Genomic DNA, 20,828 nt, shown 5'->3' with positions numbered 1-20,828 from the left:
TTACATTTTTAATCAATTTTAAATGAGATTTTATTGCAAAATGCTTACCCCCACAAGTTTGGATTCATTAATTCCTCGATTTCATTCTCTCTGGGGACCTTTTCCCTTTCATTGTCATTGCCTTCGACCACTCTGAAATTATAATCAGTCAGACAACTAAAATTAAACAACTACGTGATTCCCTTCAGCCACTCTCAAATTATAATCAGTCAGACAACTAAAATTAAATAATTTCACAATTACGTGAACAATCAAACTCACTTGTGAAACCTCTGCTCATGCCGATTTCTTGACAGTACTTGCGAAAACGTTCTTGCACAAAACCTACAAGCAAAACGAATGTTTCTATGCTTCTGCATGTGAAACCACCTGCCAGTCTTTGACTTGAATTGGGCATGACATATTTCACAATTATGCATTTTCTATGTTTTTCTTACCAACCTGAAAAATATTCAGTTCATAACCGAAATAGTCGAGACAAAATTTCCTGCTAGTTCAAACAATACTTTTCATAACTCGACTGGCTCCTCAAACATAAACCGCATAAACTATGGTGAAAACTGTAAAAAAAAATTAATCTGCTCGCTCTTTATAGAACACAAGGTTTGTTCTGCCTGCCTCTATCTCTGTTTTATATATGTTATGAGCATTTTTTAATCACATCACTGCCTTTTTATCAGTATCCTAGCGTGAGAATTATGAAGCTGGTTACACAATTATAGCGCTTCACATAATTCGGACTTTGTACTTTGCGATTTACCTTTCTCACATAAAATCAAATGTGGTATAAAATCAAATGTGGTATAAAATCAAATGTGCTTGTGGCAGGTTAATACCGAGGGTTAATACATTTACAACTTGGATCATACATCTTATACTACTCACCAACTTCGAAACTCGTGCGTTGCAGCATGCTGAAATGATGGCCATGCCTTGCGAAAAAAGTTATCTGATTCGGTTCAATGATTTTAGTCTCAGCGCAGTCGACCGTGATTCAACCAACCCCCGATTCAACCAACCCCACTCTCCCCTACAGCGTGATTATACTGCCCCACAGTAGAATTAGTGACTTCTCGTGTTCTCGACCTGGAGATCTGGTTTCGCTTTTTCGATTGCTCTTCCTTGGCCGCTTCGGTTGGCCAGCAATATGCGTTTGACAACACCAGCAACAAACAATTCTTGTAACTACAGCCTCACGATTGAAGTGACCAGCTAACACAATTGAAGATGGGTAGGCCTAACTACAAACTCACGATTGAAGTGACCAGAGCCACACAATTGAAAATGAGTAACTACAGACTCACGATTAAAGTGACCAGAGCCAACACAATTGAAGATGTTCTTTCTTTCTGATAACAGCTATGTATGAACTGCTATCCAACCTGTCTTCTTAGAATCCAAGCACACCAAAAATGAAAACATCGAACGACTAATAACACCACCACCAAAACTTAGTTCAGCATACTGTCGTTCTACAATCTACATCATTAACTTAATTCAAAGGAAAGAACTTTAACTTCGGAATTGAAGAACTTCGTTTTTCACTTTCATTTTTTACATTTGCATCTGCATTTCACATTAGCATTTTACATGTTAGCCTACATCTGCATTAGCATTTTACTTGTTACATCAGGAATCATAGTTTCAGTTTCTTAAAAAGAACTCTTAAAAAGTTTTTATTGGAAAGCAACCACAAGCATTGCAAACTCTATCCACGACCATATAACGCAACACAACAATAGATCTACGTGTCGATGAAGTAGGCTACAGTAGGAATGCGATTTAGGCATAACGCAAAAATTGATTACAAGACTGCATTCCGAGAGCACGCGGTACTTGTTAATTGGAAGAGAAAGTTCCAGAATCCGACTTGACGTCAGTGAAGTGAAGCGCGCTACGTCAGAGAAAAAAACTCTCGAGCGCCACAAGTGCTCCATTGTGAAAAGATTCGTAAAAAGCACTGTTGGCAGAAAGTCAAAACAAAACTTCGTTACTAAACTTTTCATAAAATCTTCTTAGTTCTTATGATTTAACTAATGATCCAATGGGATGCATACTGCGTAGTGTGATAAAATATTTAAAACAAAGTAGGCCTAGAGGCAAGAGCCCTAGACAGTATCATGCTAAATCAGAACAATCAGTTTATTTATAGAGGTTTCACCACACAAGTATGGCTTCTTCAATCTACTCTTATCTACTCCACCGCGTAGATTCGTAGAAGATCGTAGTCATCATAGAGATCATTGACGTCATCACAGCATTCGTTGCCGTTCGGCTTTAGCACTCATTGTGAGGCGCAAGAGAGGAGGGTGCAGGTGGAATGTTATCAGTATCACACTCACACCGCGAATGTAACATTCAGGACGCCAATCACCTTGTCAAGAACTGCCCAGCCACTACAATCAGTGGTAGATGTGTGGAGCAGTTCGCATACATGCACGTGGCAACATTTTTTAATAACTTACTGGTTAAAGCGCCAAATGCACCGCATATTGAATGTGCATGCCATAAGTTTTAAATCACACCACAGGCTACGTCTCAGTCCGACCCGATAGCTCAATTAGTTAGCGCCGCAGCGCGTAACATCTAGAACGAAGAAGCTTCAAGATCAAGTGGCGCTGGCTTAACTCGGGGTGTGCGCTTGAGCAACGCACCTTAAGGACTGTTCTCCATTCAGCGGCATCTAATGGATGGAATAATTCTCCGGCAACAAGACTTCAACAATCGGAAACTTCACTCTGTCAATCTCGGTAACCAGGACTACGTCAGTGGTTCAAAGCCTTGACAAGTATGCGAAACTGCCAGGATTGAGCTCTGCAAGAAGCTTTCCCAGTCCGAGGATAAAGATTCAATCAATCAATCAATGAATCAAATCTTCTTCTTCAACAGATTGATCATGTTTGATCAGCTGTGATCTCCCTTATGAACTGCCTCCATTTTGTTCTGTCTTTTGTTTTTGTTAGTGCTTCCGGCATGCTTTTTATTCCTGTAATTTGCTTGATATTGTCAAAATATTTCATTTTTTGTCGTCTTTTTGTTCGTTTGCCTTGCACCATCCCCAGTTAACATTGAATTTTTCAACGAGTTGCTTCTTGCAATGTGTCCGAAATATCTCAATTTTCTAAGGTTAATGTTGTTTATCAGACTCCATTTATCGTTTATTTGTTGGGAAACAAATTCATTTGTTTTTCTTTCCATCCAGCTGATACGTAATAGCCTTCTGTGACACCACATTTCAAAACTTTTTAACTTTTTAATGTCACGTTTTTTGCATGTCCAAATTTCACATCCATATGTGGCAATTGGGAAAACGAGAGTTCGCAGCAATCTTAATTTTGTGTTTTTACCAATTGATCTCTGTTTCCACACCGTTGTAAGTGATGTCACAGCTGTTTTTGCCATAGCAATTCGCCTTCTAATTTCCGTGCTATCATCATAAGTGTCAGTTATGACACTGCCAAGATAGCAGAAATTACTTACACTTTCAACAACATTACCACCAATGTATATGCTTGGTGAGCGGTGAGGTTTGGTGAGCGGAGGAAGAGGAAGGGGGCGCCCGAAAACAAGATGGCTTGACACGATTGTAAATGACAGTGGCATGGGAGTGCATGAATTGAAGGAGGCTGCGTGGGATCGAGAGATGTGGAGAAAGATGACGTATAGAGTGACCGAGAGTCGTAAACGACTGAACGGATGATGATGATATGCTTGGACAAATTTCATCTTTTTTACTTATGGCCATCACTTTTGTTTTTGTGGGATGTAATTGCCAGCCATATTCTTCACTTCTTGACTTGGTCCTATTCAAAAGTTTTTGCAGTCCCGTTACACTTCCACTGACCAACACTATGTCGTCAGCATATCGAAAGTTGGTTACCACTTTTCCTCCAATTTTCACAGAGCCATCAAAATTCTCCAAAACTTTTCTCATTATGTGTTCAGTATAAAGATTGAAAAGATATGGTGACAATATGCATCCCTGTCTGACACCTTTTCCAATGGAAAACCACTCGGTGAGGCCACTTCCAGTTCTTACTGCAGTTCTTACTTAATGAATCAAATACTGTTTTATAAATAAAATACTAAGCAACTATGGCAATTTTGCTACAAGTGTAACCGCGTGGTTTTTGTTGATTTTCCTATTCTTTCAAGTTTTTTTTAAATCTGTAGGTTCTTGAAATCAAAACTTCAAATAAATTCAATTTACATGGAAGAAGGTAGGCCAGGTTCAGCAAGACACATCATGCAACTCATGACACAAATTTGTTGCTTTTATTTTTGCTGAGATTTTTTTGTGGGGCCCATATTTTCGAATTGTTGCCCGACAAGTTCTGATTTCTTTCAGAGATCCTGTGCGGATGAGACGGATAAAAATGCTGCCTGATTTTTACTTTTCTTTTGCAATAATTCAAATAAGCCTAATAATGCATTGTTAGCGATGGCCATGTGTTTTTTGATGCATTACGCTCAAGCGCATAGGCCTACCTGAAGTGCCAAACTAGCTCTAATTATTCTAGCCGTTTGCGGTTTCTTTGTGCACAAAGTCGTGTGAATAGTGGCGGTGTTGACATCTTCGGTATGCTTAATGAGCTCAACATCACTCAACAAAGAATTAGAATTGATATATTCAAGGCCGATATCCAAAATCTCATCGTTCAAGCAAAAAAAATCAAAATTGGAAAAGTAATTCTGCAGTAACAACCTGAAAAGTTTGAAGATGCTCGAAGTCAACAAGCATTTTTTTGACAGTGATTTAGTCGAAGCTGAATTTTGGGTCTGAAACTTGGTAGCCTATCAAAATAATCGAACATTGTTTTGCTTGTAAAAACATTTTGAGACGGTTAGGCTACACTCTTCAATGCACAATTGCAAAGTAAACCGATGAATCTAGCGTAGGTCAGTCTTTCTCAGACTTTATAGGCTTGCGGCATCCTTCCGAAGAGAAAAATGTGTTGTTGCAGACCAATGAATGATCTTACATTTTGAATGCAGCAGATTGTTGAAACAACTGCTTCATAACAAAGGCTTTAAAAATGGTACTCATAGCTTCTCTGCTTGACTTGCAGCTCTAATGCAGTGTGGAGAAAGGAAGACAAATTTGCTTGTTTGCGTGCCCTTGGGAAAGGCAATTTAATAGACTTCTTTCTCACTTTCAGAAGTCAACATAGCTTCATCATAATAGGTTAACACTTCAAGTTTACTTGATAATTAAATGCCATTTTGAAACGACATTTTGATTAAAAGAAAAGGAAAATTTACTTATTTCGAAGTCAGTCTGAAATTAACTTGATAATTATACGGTAGGCTACCGTACTATATTCTTGCTTTAGCAGACAAACTGGGACAAGCAGACATACATCTTTGAATGATGGAAGCGTTTTCATGATATGCTTTGCTCGGCTGTAGATCCATACTATTCAACGTTGTTGCAGTTGTAATGACAAAAGCTTACGTTTTAATTCGAACCACTAAACCTCATAGGCTGATTTTAAGTTGAATGTCGTTAGATGTCATTCCTTTGCTTCCTGATATCACACAAGTGAACAGGACTTTACATCATAGTAGCGACTGGTCTCATGCCTTGTACAGGAAAGGCTACAATGTTTGAAATTTCCTTTAGTGCAGTCCTAAACACCTTTCATGCCAAAAGCTTTAGGTCTATCTTCTATAACAAGGTGCTTATTATGCAACTTGAGAGAGTTTATGAGCATATCAAGTTACAAATTACAACTTGCCACTACCACAGGAAATGACTCGCTTGCCATACGCCTGGTGCCTCTTTGTTGAGCAAGTTTCATTGCTAAATAAAGACCACATTTAGTCTAAATGTCTTGTTCTCACGTGGCTGCGCCATTGTTTCAAAGTGGATTTGATAGGGCTGTAGGCCTATCAGAAAAATATATAATTAAGCACAAGAGAATAGGCTACAAACTAGCCTAGACCTATTTTAAACCTAATAAAGCTAGAGTTAAATATACTCAATATTCATCTGCACTTAGCCTACTCAAAAGTTTACTGATTATTTTGATTAAAATTGCAAATAACAAATTGCAGTGGTCATGTCGGCCAGGGCTTCCCAAACTCGGGGTCGCTTAACGAACTTCAGAGGTCGCTGATTGGATACCAATTTTACATAATGTACTGCATATTAATATTTCTGTGCAAGATGTTGTGAAGATCTTTTCAAGAGTTGCGAACTCAATTTCCGTATTTTTGAAAGTTTACGTGGTGAAATGGAGTCGGAGTTTAAAACTCTTTCACTGCATTGGGAAGTGAGGTGGTTTTTCAAAGTTTTAAAAAGGCTATAATTGTTGAAAATAACGTCGCGATTTTTCTAACGGAATCAAATACTGACTTGTTCCAATGTTCCATTATTTTTGCAATGCCATCTGGTTTTTGAAATTATGCCAAGTGTCAGATTTGCTTAAAAAACTGAACGAATTTAATTTTTTTTTCTAGGAAAAAACATCAATGGTTTGTATTGAAAGCTAAACTTGATGAATACCGTACATGCAAAATTAAACATTTGAACATAAACGTTAAAACTGGTTTATTTAAAATGTTTTTATTTACCGGCACTGAAGAGTTTCTAGCCAGCACTCTAGCAATGATGTGGAATCAATTGTTACTCTCATAGTTATCGACCATTTGTCAAATCTGTTGAAAAAGTTTCAGAAGTATTTTTTTCTCCAGAATTGGACGATACCAAATTAAATTGGATCTAAAACCTATTTGCAAAAATAAAACAAAGTAGGTTACCAAGCACCTCTCCCTTAAATCTTAGAAGAAACTTGCTGATCTATCTTCTAACTCTAAGTTGCGGCTTGAATTTTCTGGAAAAAATGCTTTATACTTTTTGGCAAAACATTAAAGTGGAATATCCATCATTATCTGACTCAGCCAGCAGTAACCGCTCTCCTGCAGTTGGTAGGTAATCGACGTATCTGCGCAAGTCTGCGTTTTCAATATTGAAGATAATTCAAAACAAAATAGGCCTACTGTTCCAGCGTAAGCAACATTGAAACCGTCTTGTGACCAGCTCTAACATTGATCCTCGGCTGGACTTGCTTTATAGCAGAAAGCAGTCACACCAATCACACTGAATAAAACTGTTGCTTTTTGTTTCCTGTAGGCAGTGGCGCCGGCAGAGGGGGGGCAAGCGGGGCAGCTGCCCCTCAATGCTTTGGGCATCATCTTTTTAATTTTTTTATATTAATACATATTGTTATTTTTTTTTAATATTTGGATCCCAACCTGAAGTCAACTCAAGTTGCAAGGGATGGGGGGGGGGGGTAAAAGCTTTCTCTTTTAATTTAAACTTGCTCTTCTTGCTGCTGTTATTATTACGATTTTGTGATTCCCTTCACGTACTTCGCCTGCTGCCTGTCACGTAACAATAATATTGTCACTGGCTGTTCAGCAGATTGTCTCTTGCTTGGTTCTTGAGTGGTGGCAGTGCATACAGCAGTGGATCATTCAATTTTCAAGGATATAATGTAGATTCAACTCAATGAAGTCTACTAAAGTAATACAGTAAAATAGCTTGGTATGTTATAGTCCTGTTAATATTAGTTAAAGTTTATTCTATTAAACTGCAATTATGCTCCACCGGTGTTAAATGATTATTTATTCTTAATGTTTCTTTATCCTTTCCACGAAGATTTCATGCGTAATATAAGGACGATAAAGATTAAAACACAAAATGAGCGAACAATTATATTATATAGCCTACATATTAAGATGCAAAAACTGCAGTATGACGAAATAATGCAACTAAAGTCAACATGTTCCTACGTTTATTGGACGTTAAAATACGTTTCACTTGTAGTAAAATTCTTTTCTCATTTTTTTATTTCTGAGGATATTGCGTTGCTTATTGCCTTTACATTGGAAGACTAGCGTCCCCGCGAGCAGGATTGTGCATTTTTTACATCGATTCAACGCCCTACAACAATAAATCGATGTAAAATCAACAGATTTAGCTGGCTGGGGTTGGCGTTTTAATGATTATTTTTACTTTCAGTGAAGCTTGTTTTTACGTCTAATAAACGTAGAAACATGTTGACTTTAACTGTATTGTTCCGTCATACTGCATTTTTGGCATCTTAATAAGAAATATAAAAATTGTTCTCTAATGTTGTGTTTTAAACTTATCATTTGATATGGCGCATTTTCCTGATGAAATCTTCGTGGACAGGAAAAAGAAATATTAAGAATAAAACATCATTTAACACCGGCTGATTATTTATTGCAGTTGAACTACGCGCGGTCGCCGTCACAGTATATTTATTCCATTAACTTTTATTAGCCTCAATGCTCACAATGTCATAGGCTACGCCGCTACGCAATACGCATGTGACCGCCTCTGCATTTGATATATCTACTATGTTTTGATATCTGTATTTTCCAAGCATGGAAAAACGTTTTCTCAGCGTTTCAGTACAGCATTTGATAATTTCTCTGTCAACTAACAGACTAGTTAAAATCATGAAGCATCTAACAGACTGTTGGATAATCACAAAGTGCATTTGTAAAAAATGTTTTTTCAATCTGGAAAAAAGATACGCAGAATTTCACTAGCCATGGCAGTTGCAAGTCCCATGCGGAATCAAACTGTGATTTATTTTGAATTTTATTTTTTTCAACAGACATGACATGTCAAAAATCACTACCACAGGAATTGTGGTAGTGATTTCAAGACATGTCAAAAATGTGGGACTTTTGGTAGGCTATATTGCAGTAGACAGTTAGCAGTAGAAAACAAGAGAAATTAAATAATATATCACTGTCTTACACCAGTGGCGTAGCCAAGGGAGGGGGGTTTGAGGGTTTCAACCTTTCAAATTGAATTTACGGATTTTAATACATTGTTTGCAAGAAAAGCTTTAGCCTTTGATGTAATTTCACGTCAAACTGTGCGAGGATGCAAGCCATCTGTAACTGCTGAGATCGCTTGTTCGATCTAGATTAACGTCTAAACAGCTATTCGACGACGACGACGAGCTATTCGTTATACAAAGCTTGAATATATCAGAAATAAAGTAACTTCATTGTCTCAAAGCTTTTTGTTTGACACTCATCAAGATGTATGACGTCTATGACGTTACATTTTCTAAACTTTAGGTTGACTTTAAAGCATAAAAGTCAGTGACTTACCGGAATAAGATCGCTTTTTGGATCAACCAAGGAGAAAATTGATAAATAATAAAACTGTAATAATCTTGCAAAAAAAAAGCAATCAACCTATGTCTCTAAAACAAAGTTTACCTAATTTTAAACAAAACTGCATTAAAAGAGCGAGTTTTGCCAATACCAAACATTCTAATATCTCAGCCTGGTATTTGCAACAAGAAAATATAGAGACTTAGCTTTATTTTCGAAAAATGCCGAAGAAAACATGATCTTATCCTTTTGCTGTGCCACCTGACAGAACCATTTTAAAGGAATATTCATACCCACAATTTTGTTGAAAATGCTCTCAGAATGCACCAAACTGAAAGTAATTTTTCAAAATTTTCTGGGGGGGGCCCCCAAGACCCCTCGCCGCTAAGTGTCGCCTTCGGCGAACACGCCATCGGGCTTCGCCCTACCATTCGTCAACACCCCCTTTCAAAATTTCTAACTACGCTACTGTCTTGCACTGTCAATATTTTGCCCCTCCATTGTTGAAGGTCTGGCGGCGCCACTGCCAGTAGGCTACTAATAAAGTAGCAGGCTTAGAGTAGCCTATCAGGAATTTGTTTTAATTTTCATTCGAATTAAGCTTTTTAATAACTAACACAAATGTATATTTCGCACTGTTTATCATTTTAATCGAGAGAGGTCGCGAGAAATTTTAGATGGTTAAAAGGGGTCGCAAGCAAAGAACTTTGGGAAGCTCTGGCCTAGCCTATATTTCATGAAAAGATATGCCGCAAGGAAGAGAGATTTCGTAGAAAAAAGACCAACGCCGATCTACATTATAAATAGACTAAGGCTGCCAGCAATTTGTTAGACAAGCAACAATCACTTGGGTTATGGGCCTATACTATGCCTTCAGCAGAGTTTAGGTGCAGTTAAGCATGTAACGAGAAAACCTGTTGTGGTGATTTTTTTATTTAGCTTATAGCTACTTGAGATAATAGTTCATTATACAACCAAGAAATATATTCCTCGATGCAACAATAACAGAACTTAGTCATGTAAACAAGTATTAAAAAATGCAGTCAAAAAATCTTGTAGCCAATGTAGGCTTATAGTAAGTCGACTTAGTAGGTTAGCCTACGTATCCAGTATCCAACAATAGACTTTTTGCAAGCGACACTTTGCCTTATAGTGGATAAGCAAGGCTACTTTGTAGTAGAAGAATGTGGCCTAATTGAAAATGGTGTCTCTTGCAGGACTTTTTGACTTCTCACTATGAGTTACCTTATCTATGGACCTATTCAGAATGTTCCTAATACTGTATGTGCTGAAATTAAATCCACCATGAAAAGAACATTATAAGTTATAACCCTTTTTAATTATCTATCTTTAATATGAAATTGCAACTTCTATGATAGTAGCCTAATAAATTTGTTAAGCTATATTATTTTCTAGATGCCTTAGATACGACGGGTTCTCTTCAATCAACTTTTGAGTTTGACCTACTTTAATTTTAGAATGAAAATGCAATGAATATCTTGACTACATTGAGTCTTGGTTTATGGATAGTGCTATGTAGCGAAACGACAGGTTTGTTGGTGCTGCACTCATTGAGTAGGCTAGAGGCTAGTTGATAGGCTACTTTGTTGACCTACTTTGTTGACTACAATGCTTTCTGACATAAGTAGCCAAAAATGTCGTTTTAGCATAGAAACAATAATTGGGTTTTTTATCTTTGTTTTATGGTAATGAGACAATAATGTCTTATTAGTAAATATTTTCACTAAAAAGACTTTTTCAATTTTTTTTTCAATTAGGTGCGCGCTATCCACATAATCTCAGTATCACAGGCGAAGACTTCAAATTCACTTTAAAATGGAAGATAGCAGAAGTATCTAAAGATACAGTCACAAAAAACAAGACAGAGGAGATTGAAGATGAGAAATCCAGCAAAATTTATCGAAGAGCTGCAAACGAAACGTTTACCGTCTTTCAATGGGGAACAAATATAACAGGAGAATATGAGGAGTAAGTGAACGAACGGTGTTAGTTTACTTATTTCTTGAGATATAAAACAGTCGTTGTCATTGTATAAAACTTTAGGTACGAAGATCTATTTTTTACCTCTCCATTGTAGCGATGTTTTCGGGATTGCAACGAGAGGCTACTTAGAGCAACCACTACCAGTGCTTGGCCTCGTCAACCAAGAAACGCTGATTTTTAAACCTTATGTTCCAACATTGATTAGTCAAAGGTGTGGAGACCGTGTGGTCTGATCTCAAACCGAAGCTCTGTTTTTAAAAAATTTCCTGAGTTTCTTTCAACTGTAAGCTACATTTCCAATAATGTTTTTGTTAATTGTTACCGCAACGTCACGAAACTATGCGATGCTCCTTGTATTTACTTACGACTACCAATCATGGCTTATATGAATATCACATGTGCCGTCACACAAACCAAAGATCGTTGACAGGGGGTTCCAGGGAGTTTGGACCCGGACCCGGGATGGTTGTAGGGGCCCAGAACCTCTTTCTACTGGGCCCGGTAACTTGAAGAAACCACCGCGTATTTTTGGATGTAGTGTGTGTTTTATTAGTAGTGTCTTGATTATGGATCCGAAGATCTCATTAGTACAGGACCCAAATTATCCTCTCAACGTCGTTGCACAAACTTAATGAAATTTATTTAACTTTTGAAATCATTTCAGCTTCATCGTTCATGAGGTGTGGACGAAAGTGAAAGGATGTTATCGGGTATCCGGGAATGAATGCATAGTAGACGAACTGCTTGCGTACGACGAGGAATTCACCTTTTGGGTGACAGATTCAACTACCGACACAAATGTCGCCATAAAAGACATTGCCCTGGATCAAATACTGGATTACATGCCAGGAGGAGAAAGTAAGCAGGCTATTGACACAACTAAGAAAATATTTGATAGAGATATCTGTCTAATATTTGTCAGGAAATATTTGATACTTTCACAGCAAAGCTTGACTGGTTTCAAAACACAGAGATTTTGGCCCGTCTGTAGAATTTTGTTATGAAAACTATTCATTGACAAAGTTAATCCTTAGAACAAAATTTCTTATCTATATCGTTTGAAATCAGATAAACAATTAATACAAAAATTCAGGAAGCGCTGTTAATCAAACGCTACAACCCAATTAAACAAACAATTATTTGCGGGAGGCGCGTCCATTCTCCTCCACATTTACTTGATGCATCACGTACCCTGTGGTGTAAAAAATATATTGTTATAATGCTCAGCCCTGTTGTATTGTTGTGTCTTGCCTGTCTTTGGTACAAGAAAACAAACTCTCTCCCAACGAATGGAACAATTCCCCGACAAGAACACTTCAACAATCAGAAAACTTCACTCTGCCAATTTTGGTATTAACTGGCCCTGCGTCAAGAGCCTCTACAAGTATGCAAAAATTTATCAAGGCTTTGTCAGTCTATAAGGATAAAGATTCAAAACCAACCAACCAAACTCACATTCTTTTCCCATGTTTCTGTACGTTGCCATATTTCTAAAGTTGACAAATTCTTGATACTGACAGTGACTTTCTCTTCTCCAAAATTTTCTGCATCTCGGAAGAAAAACAAGTTGTTTATCGAATTTCATCCAAAGAGGATGGACCACTGGGGTCTGAATGAGACAATACCGGAATACTTGAAGAACAGACTCTTTGAACCAATATACACAATTTATTACTACAAAGATCAACAGAAGAAGAACGTCACTCTGATAAAAAACCAAGGACCTATAGAAGTAAGTGGATAATTAACTGCGGTAAAGCTTCATGAAAATGAACTCTGCAGTCCTTGTTGAAATACATAGAGTTATTTCTAAATTGCTGATTTAATTGTTTTCGCTATTATTTTGCTTGAAAACAACTTTGGCGGTGGCCCACGGCTTTGTATTTTACTGAGTAAGCCTACAGATTTAACATCTACCGAATATCACGCAATTTAAATTTTCCAAATCTAAACCATTTGAATGCAAGTCAATTGAGTTTGCGATCGTCATCTGCAGTCTGGCACATTCGTATAAGAAGCTGCCGGATTAAAGCTTTCTCAGTCCAAGGTCTAAGATTCTCACAATCAATCAACGGCCTTAAATCGAAGAGTATTATGATTAGACCACATGTTATCACTAATCTATCAATCAATCAATCAATCAATCACTAATCACTAATCTATCACTAATCAATCAATCAATCAATCTGACAGCAACAAAATTATGCAGTGAGACAACATTATTTTACAGTGAATGTATTAATCCTTGTATAAACTTTGCTCTTGTAGAGTTTGCGGAATTACAAAGTTGTGCCTGCTGATGTGTCAAATGTCACTATTACCAGTTCAATTCCGTCATGGTCAAGGTTATGCATCAGTGTTCGATTCATTGATGACGAGATTACAAAAGAATTTAAAACTTCCTTCTCAACGGTAAGAAAAATCTAGGATTATTGACAAAGTTTGGGTTAATAAGGAATGTTTTACCTTGTAAATAAACACAGTTCACAACGAAAAAAAAAACTTTTGCTTTGTTGTAGCGGATCGAGATGGCGGAACCAGTAGGGGTTTAGTAGTTATTTTCAAAAGCCTACACGGAATACTACAGTGTGATATTGTTTTTAAGGACATCTGTGTCTCTGAGCACAATCTTTGTATTAAACGAGCAGCCACTGCCATTTAGAGAGTTTTTTTTTTGAACAACACTTTATCATTGGTCAATGGTCATGGCAAGGCGGTGATTGCTTCCCGCAAAAATTTAAATGAGGCTAGATAATAAATATGATTAGCTGTCAATAGTAGCGTTCACAGGGGGGCCCAGGGGGTACTTTTGGACCAAGACCTAAAATGGTTTAAGGGCCCGGAACCTTCAAGGGGCCTGGGAACTTGAAAAAATCATCACGTATTTTTTGGATATACTAGGCTACGTTTTTCTTGGTAGTGTCTTGATTGATGAGTCCGAGGATTACATTGGTACCTGGTCGAGATCATACTCTTTACGGCCCCAGCTGTCGATAACAATAGCTTGTCTTCATTATGGTTAGAGTTTTCTTTATTTCTTTACGGAAACGGCCTGGTTAGCCTATGATAAAAAGATTATTGCTTAGAAATTAATAAAATATACTATTAATTGTTAATTGAAACCAATTTGCTGGTACTGTACAATAAGTTTCAAATATCTTTGCTTGATGTCTGAAAGATTAATTTGTTGCCACATGCAGTAAATGAGCTTGTGGGTAAGATAGCATTCATTGCAGACACAGTAGCCCGACACAATCATGCAGCGCGATAGCACCATATTGTTGCAGGTTGCTCTGTTTGTGCATCGGTAGCAAAAAATTTCTATGAAATTCTTCAACGATCGTACAGCTTGTTGTGATTGTGCAACTCTGCCAAAACATGCAGCTTACATGACATGACATGCTAGAATCAAATTTCGTTTATGCGACACTAATTCAGTCTGTAACAAGCACTTACCGTCAGCAAACCTGACGACACAAACGATGACTGCTAATTTATTTGACAACCAATTCACAGGACATCTTGTTATGATAATTGTAAAAATACGCAAAGGTCTTTCACTGATGGTTAATGATACCAATGCTTTTTTCTAAAAACATGCAGTGATATTTGCTTATAGGAGAGATATGTGCTAGCCCTACTATAGTCAGTAGCGTTGACAGGAGGGTCCAGAAAGCATTTTTAATCCGGTAACGGAATGATTTCAAAGGTATGAAATTTTTCCGGAAGCCCAAAATCTGGAAAGCTCAAATTTTTTCCAATAGCCTTGAAATTTGAAAAAGATATTGCGTATTTTTGGAGTTACGTATTTTTAAAGACGACTTTTTTTCGGAAAAGTATTTTTTTCCTGAACGATTATCCTGGGAATTTCCTCTTCTTTGAGTTAACATACCATAGACTATTATTATTTGTGTGTTTATTATGTTTGAGGAACTGGAGGCCTCCATTGGTAACGGATCCAAATCATTTTTTCAACTGCTTTGACTGCAGTCACAGTACAAATTCAACAGTAGCGTGGAGTTTCAATGTAATTATGAGACCGATTCATTTTCTTAAAGCTGGATATATTGATGTTTTAATTACAGAAGTGCCTTTCCCCAGAAGCTCCTCCGGCTGGGAATGGTGAAAATCACTTGGTTTCAGATAGAACTAACATGATGTAAGAAAAATTTCATCTTAATAAAAAAAAATTTAATTTTAATAAAAAAGCATAACAAAACTAGCCTACATAATATATTCCAATTTTAAAGGTACCGTAGCCTACTGTACCTTAAATCAATGCTTTCCAACATTGTCCGATTACAGTCAAAAGTGGCAAATGTTCTTAACGTAGCAGTAAAATTAAGAGCCTTTTTAGGGTAGTGAGATCATATGGCGATTTTGACGGTTATAGTTTAGCCCAGTGGCTCTCAACCTTTTTCGGCTTACGGCACCCTGCAAACAACCAAATAATTTGGCGGCACCCACAGTCAAACCAAAACGTTTCTGCATTAAATAAAAATAATTTTGAAAAGAGTTTTCGCAAAAACCAAACTAACTATACATCTCCGTATTATATAATGTACAATTTAATGAAGGTCGTTTCAAACAAAGTCAGTGCGAAATTTGCGCTGAATTTTAGCGCAAATCCTTTCGATGTCTGGGCGCATATTTGATAATGCTAGGCTACTCTAATAACTTGCGGCACCCTTGCGAAACGTAAATGGCACCCCGGTTGAGAACCAATGGTTTAGCCTATACTTTAACACATCCGTTTTTAGGGGGCAGCAAATAAGGCGTTGGCTTTCCAATCTTCTTCGTCGTATGAGCTGTTCTTCGGGACTATATGTTTGGGCATGATGTCATCAGCCACTCGACAGTCTCGTCATCCAGGGTCTTCAGTCTAAGCGTTCCACGTGGTGGTTGATGGATTGGGAAGTCATGGACGACATGATCTACTGTCCGGTCTGTGGCGCCACACTCGCATCCCGGTGAGAGAGCCAGGCCCTATCTGCACATGTCTGAACGAAAGCGACCGACGCCGGTTCGTAGGCGGTTAAGCCGGACCCACGCAAGTCTTGCGAGGGACATTCCCGGAGGGTGGAGATCGACGTCGGGTAGGAAATTATGGAGTCGGGAGGTGTTGTTTTGCCACTCCGTGTTCCATGTGTAGTTCGTCCAGTGTGCCGCACTTATTCCAAGATCTTCAACGTTGTTCAGAAGCTGTTGTGCGGCGGGCACAAATGGGCGTCTTGATTTCAGTCGCTGCTGTCCTCCAGGTAGGCGCTGGAGTGTACTGTGGAGGAGGTGGTCGGGGTCCAGTGCGCGACGAGCAAGGGAAATCATGGCTCCTTTAAGGCGAAGCTCAGCAGGTTGGATGCCTGCAAGGATGGGAAGGCAGTCCGTTGGAGTGGGACGCAGGCATCCAGTCACTGTGCGTAGTGCGTCGTTGATGGCGGTGTCAATGTGGCGGGTGTGAGAGCTGCGCACCACACTGGTGCGCGGTAGAATGGACGAGGGCCAAGGTAGCTGTGCGAAGGGTTTTCGCATCAGCTCCCCAGCTGGAACCCGCCAGCCGCCTCAAAAGTGCAACGCGCGCCGATAGTTTTTTGCGCAGTGACTCCAGGTGTCGTCGGTACGTGAGTGACCTGTCCAGGGTTACGCCGAGGTAGGTGGGTTCGGCACAGTATGGCAGGCGTTCGTCATCGGTGGTAATTTTGATCTCACGTTTTGCTTCCTTGTTGTTTAGATGGAAGGCCGCCGACACTGTCTTTGCCTTGCTGAGCTGTAGCTTCCATTTCTGGAGATATATTAATATAGTTGACATGTCCTGGCTTAGGTAGCTCTCCATTGACTGCCAATCTCGGGCTGGATGTAGGACAGCCAGATCGTCTGCGTAAGCATACTTCCTGGAGATGGTGTCAGGCAGGTCATAGATGTAAGTGTTAAAGAGGAGGGGAGCCAGGACAGAGCCCTGTGGGACGCCGTTCCTGAGTCGACGTAGTCTACTTCGTCGGCCGCTACCGGTGGAAAGGGTAAAGCTGCGGTTTTGCACAAGTTCCATAATCATATGGACCATGTGCCTGTCAGGAAGGAGACGGAGTAGTTTGCAGGTAAGGCCGCTGTGCCATACAGTGTCGTAGGCAGCCGTGAGATCGACAAACACGGCGCCAGCCTTCTTTTTTGCCGAGAAGCTGTCCTCGATGTCTTCGGTCATCAGAGTGACCTGGTCTACAGTTGATCTACCGTGGCGAAAGCGGGCTTGTTCCCGAGGGAGCTGAGGATCTATTATCGGTTCGACACGGGCGTAGATAAGTCTTTCGAGTATCTTGAAGGGGATACAGAGCAGAGAGATGGGACGGTAGCTCTTCGGATCCCCTGGGGGCTTCTTCGGCTTTGGGACTGCAACCACTAGGGCTCTTCTCCAGATTCTTGGGATGCGCAGGTGACGCAAGCAGCAGGAAAGGAAGTCTTTTAACCAGGACCTCATAGAGGGGGCAGCTTGGAGTATTAGTTCCGGGCATAGGTGGTCAAGGCCCGGGGATTTGCCTGGCTTTAGGTGCTGGAGGGCGGAGGCAAATTTCTCTGGGGTAAACTCACCAGAGATGTTAAACTCATGATGTTAAACTGATTAAACTCAGAGATGTTAAACTGATGATAAACTCACCAGGCTTTCCAATGATTGATGATTACAGTTGTCCGCCCCGATAGCTCAGTTGATTAGCGCGTGACTTCGTGAACAAAGAAGCTGCAAGATCAAGCGGCGCTGGTTCGACTCTCGGGGTATGCGCTTGAGCAAAGCATTGTGAGGACTGCTCTCCATTCAGCGGCACCAAATGGATGGAATAATTTTCCGGCAATAACACTTCAATAATAATCGGAAGCTTCACTCCGTCAATCTCGGTAACCGCCGAGCATAATGAAAACCGCTATTTTATCTGTAGGACTAATAGCGTATACTGAGTCGATAAATGCATAAAAGGTGTTCACGGTTTGCACACCCTTGCTGCTGTATAAAATCTATTGGTTGTGTTTTTAGTTGGTTGTACGTGCTGTTTGGCGTGGCTTCCTTTGTGTTCATCGTCATTGCCGTACAGTGTTGTCGCAAGGGACCAAAAACAATCAAAAAAATATTTTCTATCCAACCTATTCACATACCAGAAGTAACGGTAAGGGTTTCAATTTGTTTCAATTCACTATAATTGAATTTTACCTAACAACAATTTATGTTGGAAAAAACAACAAAACAATAGCCTGTTATGTAGTAGTAGTTTACATAAACAAAACCAAGATATTGGTTTACAAGTAACTGTTATTCAAAGATCAGATAGCCATGTTGTAAACACCTGCTAAATTCGCGGAAAATTGTGATATCAAAGCGGTGTTTAGCTTGCATTCAAATGAAGCTTTTTGACAGCTGTCATCGTCCTTTTTATGGCCTGTTTACTTATACAGAAGCCCATTGTGCTTTTTGCTTATTCCTGGAAATAACGTAGCCTATAGGCCTAACATACCCAAAGTTATTAGAAAGTGATAAAATGAATTTTGTATCGTAATGTAAATAAGTCGCTTTCACCAACAGACGGCAAACCAGTTGTTTTTTGCATTGATTAAACGTCTACAGACGAACGTGTAAAAAACGACTAATTTGCTGGCGGGGTCTCATCAGTTCCGTAGGCCCAACCCTAACTCACGCTAGTTTGAAAATTTTGGAAAATAAGTGAAATCTTTCATTGACTCAAAACTGGTTGGTCTATTTTTATTCGTTTTGTTTCAAGTGAAGTTCTTGTAAGAAAACTGATTTTATTTTGTTTGTTTTGAAATTCGAATAAAATTTGTTTCAGTAAGTAAGAAAGTAACTCAAGAAAAAAGTTTAAAAGCAGAAATTGTTCCACATTCTTCAAAATTTAAATAATTTTTGACAAATTAATTGGCCTAAAGCTTTTTTTTAAAGGAAGGTGTGGACGTCGTTATACTAGCAGTAGGCCTACTATAAATGCCATTATAGCGACGTCTACGCACGAGGCTACGAGACCGAATCTCTAATTTTTGCTTAAAAGCCTTTAGAGCACAGAGGTTCCCAAACCGGGCGCTCTGGTGCGCCGCAAGGTTTTACCAGTAAATCTGCGAACGCTATTGCTATATTTGTGTTTTATTTGCATATACAAGAACGTGAATCTAAGTGTATACTGTAATTAGGCACTAGGCTTTTTTTAAATAAGCAATTCAAACTCTGGATAAGTGTGTTTTATAAGCGATTGCACGATATTTGTTACGCAATACTACGGCTCCACGTTATTCCATGGGATGTTATGCTTGTTCATAACAAAGACAATGACTTTATCTTGAAAACAATTTCCAAAATTACCTGTTCCACGGTTTTCTCGTAGAGTCTAATTCTTGTTCACTTGAAATATTTGCAATTTTTGACTAATCTAGGGCGCCGTGAATGTTTATAAGCTTTTAAAGAACACAGTCAGTAATAACAGTTTGAGAATCACTGCTACAGAGAATAGGCCCGTTTTACGCAATACAGGCTGCAGTAAACGGTAGAAATAGCACACTGCACAATAGATCTATTGTCTTTAACGTTTACAGTAGATATTGCTTATGACAAGCTCTTTTGCATTTTCAGAATTATATCATAAAAGAAGAACCAAAATCCAATGCTCGTTTAATCTTCAGTGGAGTGCCAGACGTTGACGAAGTAATTGACGTCATAAAACCTCTTCACAAAAACGATGACGTATTTCACTTCAGATCTCGTTCGCCTTCAAATACTGAACCAAAGCAAAAGAGACTTTCATCTGACAGTGGCAATTTATCATCAAAGACACGTCAACGTTATGAAACAGGCTCCAGAAATAAGGAAACTAATTTACTTGACATTCAGAAGATTTCATCCTGTTCTCCTGACGCTCCCATTTCTTCTCCAAAGGAATCAGCAGAAGATTATCTAGATATGAGTGTGTCTCCGTCTTCAAAAGTTATTGTCTTCGAGCATTTGCTTGGACCTTACGTTGCTGATTGTATTTGGGATACCAATGATGAAATTGAAGTAGTTTCCGCTTCAGATACAAAGATACAAAAGAAGGACTCCATGCTGGATCAGACAAGCATCTGTTCAGAAAACAAAGCCTCACAAATAAAAAGCCGAGGAAGAGTCCCTAAACAACGGTTCCTCAGTGAAGATTCAGCATTTTACGACGATTTTCCACCAAGTACCTTTAATGGTAAAGAAGATGCCTGTTATGACTGATTGAGAGCAAGGTCTAGACACTTATTGTGACGAATAGCTGGGAGTCAGAGCAAAATGTAAATCTACAGCATTTGAAAGCTACAGCACAAACATTAGCCCACAGCAAAAGACAAGTTATTTTCTATCTGCGTGTGGTTTCAACTTTTTAAACAATTTTAGATGTATAGTTCATAGCGATCTCTATAAAGGTCGCTATGGTTTATATACTTATAGACCTGGTTATAAAACTGTAATTGTAAATTCTTACAGCAGTTAAATTTAGTAGGTAGCCTATGGCCCACTTCATTGCGTCTAACCGTCAACGTTGAGGAAAGAATTAATGTTCGAAGCAAACTATAGTGCACACAGGCCCGGATTTAGGGGGGGGGGGGGCAGAGGGTGCATGTGCCCCGCCCCCCCCCCCCGACTTTTGAAGGGCCCC

The 20,828-nt window shown here is 39.0% G+C and overlaps 1 protein-coding gene across 1 annotated transcript; it reads left to right on the top strand.

Moving 5' to 3' along the window:
• Positions 1 to 10,655: 10,655 nt before the first annotated feature.
• On the top strand, positions 10,656 to 20,828 carry LOC145785964 (uncharacterized). The gene is made up of 8 exons (XM_082597656.1): positions 10,656 to 10,716; positions 10,944 to 11,154; positions 11,834 to 12,027; positions 12,690 to 12,901; positions 13,438 to 13,581; positions 15,255 to 15,328; positions 18,188 to 18,317; positions 19,784 to 20,828. Exons 1-8 carry the CDS (start codon positions 10,656 to 10,658, stop codon positions 20,405 to 20,407), a joined length of 1,650 nt encoding a protein of 549 aa, XP_082453782.1. The 3' UTR covers positions 20,408 to 20,828.

This window comes from Aplidium turbinatum, chromosome 16 (assembly GCF_918807975.1).
Source record: "Aplidium turbinatum chromosome 16, kaAplTurb1.1, whole genome shotgun sequence".
Lineage (NCBI taxonomy): Eukaryota > Metazoa > Chordata > Ascidiacea > Aplousobranchia > Polyclinidae > Aplidium > Aplidium turbinatum.
Note: the sequence above shows the minus strand (reverse complement) of the source record. Positions and strands in the feature narration are given on the sequence as shown.

Excerpts from the sequence above, each read along its gene's own strand:
- LOC145785964 (XM_082597656.1), top strand. The coding sequence starts at position 10,656 with ATGAATATCTTGACTACATTGAGTCTTGGTTTATGGATAGTGCTATGT. Across the intron at positions 11,155-11,833 it reads ATAACAGGAGAATATGAGGA|CTTCATCGTTCATGAGGTGT; the intron begins GTAAGTGAACGA and ends AAATCATTTCAG. Across the intron at positions 12,902-13,437 it reads AAAACCAAGGACCTATAGAA|AGTTTGCGGAATTACAAAGT; the intron begins GTAAGTGGATAA and ends TTGCTCTTGTAG.